Source organism: Sinocyclocheilus rhinocerous, unplaced genomic scaffold, assembly GCF_001515625.1.
Source record: "Sinocyclocheilus rhinocerous isolate Xijiao unplaced genomic scaffold, SAMN03320098_v1.1 scaffold1295, whole genome shotgun sequence".
Taxonomy (NCBI): Eukaryota; Metazoa; Chordata; class Actinopteri; order Cypriniformes; family Cyprinidae; genus Sinocyclocheilus; species Sinocyclocheilus rhinocerous.
The window spans coordinates 1,508,429-1,516,069 of NW_015660499.1; the positions used below are offsets into that span (position 1 = coordinate 1,508,429).

The 7,641-nt window shown below is 33.2% G+C and overlaps 1 protein-coding gene across 1 annotated transcript in view; it reads left to right on the forward strand.

Annotated features, from left to right (window-relative positions):
- The window catches only part of LOC107725145 (tenascin-like), a 99,609-nt gene that overhangs the window by 68,393 nt on the left and 23,575 nt on the right, over positions 1-7,641 (forward strand). Inside the window, 4 exon segments of the mRNA XM_016534307.1 lie at positions 1,369-1,641; positions 3,441-3,713; positions 5,540-5,812; positions 6,685-6,963. Of these exon segments, the coding sequence (XP_016389793.1) occupies positions 1,369-1,641; positions 3,441-3,713; positions 5,540-5,812; positions 6,685-6,963 (1,098 nt within the window).

A 7,641-nucleotide genomic window follows, 5' to 3' on the forward strand; every position in this document is an offset into this window, starting at 1 on the left:
TAGGTTAATATTTCAATAATTTAGCAACATTTTTGCATGTTCTCGGGTCTCTGATGCTGGTTAATCATCATATGATATGCAGGTAAACCATTGAAAATAAAATATTTTCAATAAAATAAATAAAAAAAAATTATTGAAAAAATATATCTATTATTATCTATATATATCTATTATCTATATATAAATATATATATTTCAATGTTTTAATTAGATTTTTTATTTTACAATTATTTCTTTTAATTGTAAATTTTTAATTAATTAAAAAAAATTTAAAAACCTTTTTAAGAAAAAAAAATCTAATTAAAAGATAATTTTAAGTAAAAATCCAAATAAAACACTTATTAAAAATTATTCAGCTATTATTAAACATAAAACATTTTAACTTTCAAAAAAAATCATTAAAAAAAATTAAATGAGTTATTTATTGGCTTTTAATCTTCTGTTGATAGCTAATCTTTCACATTATAACACTATAGATCTTTTACATTTTTTTTGTTTTAATTATCAATGCTTTAATGTAATAAAAGTAATGATATGATTTAGCGAACAATACAAATTCATTAAACAGTATTTTAATAAATTATAATAATATTTTTTAATAAAATATCACACTAGTTGAAATAATAGTTCATTAAATATTAACTAATAATTACATTTAATAATTAAATAATCAAATGATTAAAATAGTTATTCAGACATACTGCTTTCTGGGCATCATCCAAGCATTATCTTATCCTGCGCATGAAATGCTTCATATGCACTAACCCAGAATTCTTGTTAACCTGTTTTGACACTACAGTGAACAAAAACAACAAAACAGCCTCAGAATTCATAACTAAAAAAATACATTCTTTTGTTTTCCTAGCCTTTTTTAATATTTGTTCTGCTTTTGTTTTCTGCCCAGCTTTTGTGTTTGACATCCTGCATCTGCAGTGTGTAAGCAAAGCATATACAGAAAATTAAATGATTTCTGTCTTATACTGAGTATGTTCTTTAATATCAAACAAATTATCATTTTTTTAATTGCCTTATTTATTATTTTTAATGATATTTTATTACAAAAGTTATCGTCATGAAACCTAATTTACATAAGAAAGCATGTTATGCTTGCATGCTAAAATAAATATGCGCTGTTTGCATGCTGCAGACGCGGGGTATGGGAAACAGACCTAATCCGGCAAGGTGCATTATAAAACTTAATCCATAATACTAGTCAGTATTCATAGCAGTACTTACAGGAGAAAAGCAAATATTTCCTTTAATTAATCTGTCATTAGTTTCTCAGTTAAACAGAAATAATACATGCAAATTATGCATATTGTACAGGAAGTGCAACTGCGCTATTCCAATAACCGTTTCTCCCTTTAGATAGTGCTCCAGTGGTTGGCAATCTGTATGTTTCTAATATTACATCAGAGAGCTTCTCCATTTCATGGAATGACACGAGAGGAGATATTGAGAGGTTTATCCTGGAGATTATAGACTCTAGCTGGCAGCGGGAGCCAGTCGAATATAATCTGTCACAAAGCACACAGTCGTATGAAATCACTGGGCTGCGGCCGACTACTGACTATATAGCTTACCTCACTGGAGTCGTGAAGAGAAGGAGAACAGACTCCGTCAGTGCTGTCGCCTCCACAGGTAACTGCAATTCTCTCGTATCCTTGCTGTTTTCCCCCGTTTGTTTATATTGGAAAAGATAAATCAGGCCTTACAGGAGTACAGTAGTTCAACCAAAAGATCACATTTACTCATGTCATTCCAAACCTGTATGTTTTCCCCTTCTTCATATGTTGCAAATCTCTCTAAAATGGGTCCATATAACTCAAGCACTAGAAGTCTTACTGCTGAAGTCATATGATAGCTTTATGTCAGAAACATGCAAAATTGAAGATGTAAATCACTGAAACTTTTACCTTCTGCTTGTGCACATTGAAATCTGGTGCCTCAAGATGTTGCGTCAGGTTCGACTTGTACATGACAGTGACTAAATGAAGTCTATTACTCACAGCTAGCTAACAGAGAATATTCTCATAACGTTCTGGCAAGGCTCTCTTCAAGTAATGTTTATTCAAAGTTATCTGGTCTGTAATAATGTTCTCAAAACATTAGCACAAAAACTATCATATTTATGGATTTGCATCTGTTTTTTCTTGTTTTAGAACATTCAGAAAAATAACATTCCTATAATGCTTGCAAAATAGGAAAATGAATGTTCCCTTAATGTTCACAATACCAAGGGAAATGATTTTAAAGCATTTTGACATTTTTTAAAAACTGGACATTTTGAACATTCAGAGAACACCGAAATAACGTTTTCATACTTCATAATTCTTTTACTTAACTTAATGGAAATTTTTGCGAACATTGATATTTTTGTTAGTAGTGGACATGGAGTATAGTGCACAAGTTGTATGCAGTATTTTTAGTGTTTGTTTTTTTTTTGGTCAAAGTTGAAAACGTTTAACAGTAATGTTCCCATAATTTTTGCAAATTGATAAAATGGAATGTTCCCTTAACATTCGCAATAACAAGAAAAATGTTTAAACATTTAAAACACTGGATGTTTTGAATATTCAGAGAACATCATAACGTTAATAGAAGGTTCATTCAAAGTTATCCGGTTTTTAATAATGTTCTCAAAATGTTAGCACAAAAACTTTATTTATACATTCATGTTTTTAAAAACATTTTCGTTGGATGTTCATCTAATGCTTTTAAATATAACTTGTTTCAGAACGTTCAGAGAACATTCAAAAGTAACATTTTCATAATGCAAAATGAGAAAATGGAATGTTCGCATAACCAAGAAACATTTTTTTTTTTTAAATGAAAAATGGACGTTTTGAATGTTCAGAGAACGTTCTGAAATAACATTTTGGGAACATTAGTAGAACGTTCTTGGAACATATTTTTGTTAGGTGGGGAAAATAGTGCACAAGATGTATGCTCAACTTTCCCAGCTAACAAAAATATGTTCTCACAATGTTTTGTTAACATACCCATTAAGTTATGAAAACATTTACAATGTTCAAAAACATCCAGGCTTTTTTTTTACATTCCATTTTGCAAACATTATGGGAACGTTACCGTTGAATGTTCTCTGATTGTTCTGGAAAAAAAAAATCTATGAATGTTGAATAAATAATTTAGACTTTATTTAATTTAATTGAGTACATTATTAAAGACCAGATAACTTTGAATGAGCACTATTAATGTTATTGGAAGAACGTTCGTTTGAAAGAATCTGGATTAGCCAAAGTTCTGAACGTTCACTGTTAGTTGGGTGACATGAGGTTGAGTGAATGATTTTTGGTTGAACTATCCCTTTAACCAAGGCTGTCTGTCAGTTAGGCACTGAGTTAGCATGGACAGATCTCTAAACGAAAGAGAAAGAGACACTAAACGAATCGTCATGGCTGGCTTTTTCCCCCCTGTAGCGGCCGAGCCTGACTTGTCTGGGCTAGTTGTTTCAAACATTACCTCAGACACAGTGTCGCTCTCCTGGCGGATGGGAGAGAAGGCGTTTGATAATTTTATAGTCGAGGTGAGAGAGTCTGCTTTGCCCACGCAGGCGACGGGGCGCACCTTACCCGGAGGTGTTCGCTCCACGGTGCTGACCGGCCTCAGAGGAGACACGCGGTATCAGATCAAGCTGTACGCCACCTTTGGTGGCACAAACACAGCTGCCCTGACGACTGTAGTAACCACAGGTACAGCAGCGCATGCTTCGAGTTCTCAGATCATCAATTCATAATGAGCTTTTTGTCCAAAAAGCAGCATGCTTTCCTGAGAAAAAGGAGTATTTTTGGTTGTTTGCAAGGTAATGTCTGTGGCATGTTATTGATTAGCATAGGACTAGTGTAAATAGGATTGGATTTGCTTCCCAACCATGTGTTTGCACAAGTTTAGTCTGTTAGTCTTTTGAATAGTAACTAGTTTGTGTGTGTGTGTGTGTGTGTGTGTGTACCTGTTTTTCTATTCTGGTGGGGACTTAAACCTGACTACACACAGACTCATGGGGACTCATGTCATGGTGGGGACCTAAATTGTGGTCCCCACGGGTAAACAAGCTTATATATAATACAGAATGAAGTTTTTTGAAAATCTAAAAATGCACAAAGTTTCCTGTAAGGGGTAGGTTTAGGGGTAGGGTTGGTGTAGGGCAATAGAATATACGGTCTGTACAGTAGAAAAACCATTACGCCTATGGAGAGTCCCCACAAGGATAGCTGACCAGACGTGTGTGTGTGTTTATTGTGTTATGTATAATGTTTTGTGTGCTTTTATCATTTTTACTAGTTTACTAGTTACGTTAATATATATGTGACCCTGGACCACAAAACCAGTCATAAGGGTCAATTAGCATAATCTGAATAAGTGATAATCTGAATAAATAAGCTTTCCATTGATGTATGGTTTGTTAGGATAGGACAATATTTGGCCGAGATACAACTATTTGAAAATATTGTATATATATATATATATATATTCTTTGTTTTTTAATTTGTTATTTTAGTAAAAAAAATCATTTTTAATAGTTAGTTTTAGTTAACAACACTGATTTGACTAAATCTGGTCCATACTGCAAATTTATAAATATAAACTCAAAAGAAAAATGGTTACTTATATTTATTACTCCAATATGGCTTAATTTTTTTTACAATATATATGTATATGTGTGTATGTGTATACAAACACACACACACACACACACACACACATACATGTATATATTTAATTATAATTGAAATTGTTTGCTGTGGCAATTGACTGCAAACCACAGATGCTTTTTATAGACATTAAAGCAAATAACCCAGAATATTCCTGCTGTAAAATTAAGTTTTGATATATTTACAGTAGGAAATGTACAAAATGTCTTCATGGAACATGATCTTTACTTAATATCCTAATGATTTTTGGCATAAAATTCAAATTAAAAATAAAATCGATAATTTTGACCCATACAATGTTTTTTGTGCTATTGCTAAAAATATACCCAAGCGACATAAGACTGCTTTTGTGCTCCAGGATCACATATACAGTATTAAAGTAAAGAATATATATATATATATATATATACTGTAGATATATATATTGTATATATATATATATATATATTCTTTGTTTTTTAATTTGTTATTTTAGTAAAAAAAATCATTTTTAATAGTTAGTTAACACTGATTTGACTAAATCTGGTCCATACTGCAAATTTATAAATATAAACTCAAAAGAAAAATGGTTACTTATATTTATTACTCCAATATGGCTTAATTTTTTTTACAATATATATGTATATGTGTGTATGTGTATACAAACACACACACACACACACACACACACACACACATACATGTATATATTTAATTATAATTGAAATTGTTTGCTGTGGCAATTGACTGCAAACCACAGATGCTTTTTATAGACATTAAAGCAAATAACCCAGAATATTCCTGCTGTATTAAACCTACAGTTTTCACTTGTTTCAGCTGTCGTTAAGTTTCGTAACAATACCCAATACTCTTTTTCATTCATCCAGAGCCGAAGCCTAAATTGGGCCCCATTGTGGTTTCTGAAACACGGCCGAATAGCTTGACGCTGTCCTGGAGCACACTGTCAGGCCACTTCGATGGCTTTGCTGCTCGTGTCACTGACCGTGAGCAGCTCTATGATGTTGTAGAGCTCAGGCTGTCAGGTGCAGAGAGGAACCTTACTGTAACGGGTCTTATGGACTCTACGGTTTATGATATAGGGTTTTATGGTCTGTCTCATGGCCGTCAAACTCCAGCAGTTTCCTTCAATACCAGTACAGGTACTATGCAAGTTTTTCATGCTTCTATCACAACAAATCAGAACTTCGACAGAACTAACAATTTTTGCATCCGGTTAGAACTAGTTGCAAGCAAATTTCTGAAACTGCCTGTGACTATTTATTTATTTATTTGTTTAGCATACTTGCATGTATGTAATAATTTACATGGTTACTTTAATAACTCTATCGGCCTTTTTACACCAAGTGAGATTTTTGGTTTTTTGTGATTTGTAAAAATATAAAACTGGATCCTCTTGTCTGTGTCCAAAACAAAAACAGATTTAATTTGTATATACAATATATATATATATATATATATATATATATATATATATATATATACACACACTCTTTTATTTATTTATTTTTTTTTACTTATTGGTTTGTGATAATTTGTCACGTTGGTCTTGGTGTAAATAGACCTTTAAAAGCTCTTTTTTCCCTTGTGGTTTTGCGTTGTATTCAGTGACCTGAGATTTTAGTTTCAGGCGCTTTCGTAGACAATAGATATATTACAAATGGCTTGTGTTCAGATGCAGTTTCAGTTTGAAACTTAACTTGCTTTGCTTAAGAAAAAGAAAGTAGTATTTGCAGTGTGGAAACTCATGTTTGCATCAGTCTGAGCTCATGTTGTCTAATGACATTAACATTGCACCCACTGAATGCTCTATTATTTTACATGGAGAAACCAAGAATGCAAAGCTCATACAATAGCTTAATACTGACAAACTGATGAGCAACATTTGACATACAACAAGCTATTTTGACCTTGCAATCACTGCAGAATCAATTATACATCCTCACCCTGTATTGTCCCCTCCTATAACATTGCAACCATGGGACCCAAATGAATGCTGTACCACGTAACCCAGCGTCATTACCTAGAGTGGAAAATCTCACGGTTTCGGATATTACCCCGTACGGATTTCGGGTGTCCTGGGCGGCAGACTCCTCTGAAGGCTTCAGGCATTTTCAGGTAAAGGTGTCGGACTCTGGCCAGCTGCTGGAGCCGCAAGAGTTCGTAGTGCCGGGGAACCAGACCGTACTGGATGTTTTGGGCCTGATCACTGGCATTGGCTATGAGGTCAGTGTGACCGGGGTGTCAGGGAATGGGTTACAGTCTCGTCCAATCACCACAGTGGCTGTTACAGGTACCGCTCTCTGCTTTTTTTGTTTTTCAACTGCACGTCACTCCTTCACATTAAACGTTTCACTGCCCAAGCTTGATAGTTTTTAGTTTTTGTTGAAGAGATAAATGTTTTAGTATGTAACAAATATTTTACTGCTATTGCAATTTTTCAGGGGTTGTATGCACAAGACATGTTCAAGAGTGTGATGGTTTCTTTCTCACAACGCCATGACAAAAACCTGACGAATTGTACAGTTTCTACAGTAAACACTCAATATGCTCAAGATACTTTTCTTGCCCCAGCTGCTGCTTCTGATTGGTCACCTTTTTTAAAATCACAGTTTTATTCGCTGCAAATGAAATCTTTTAAATGTTGTTTAAACAGTACTGATGGAAACAGTGACATTTTGTGGTCCATTTATGTTTCCTTAGTCATTTTTCAGAAGTTTATATTTGGACACAAATTTTGCTGTTGTCAATGTTTTTTCTGCACAACAATCAACATTCACTGCACAAAAGATACTACATAATGCATTTTTTTTTTAATCTTCTTTTTTTTAATCCTCTTTTTTTTCAAATGGTTTTCCAGAAAAATCAGTGTCAAAAATCAGGAATCAATATGCATCTTTAAAAAAAACAATAAAGGAGAGAGAGAGAGAGATACTCCTTAATGAATTATTCATTGTTTTTTTTTTTTGTT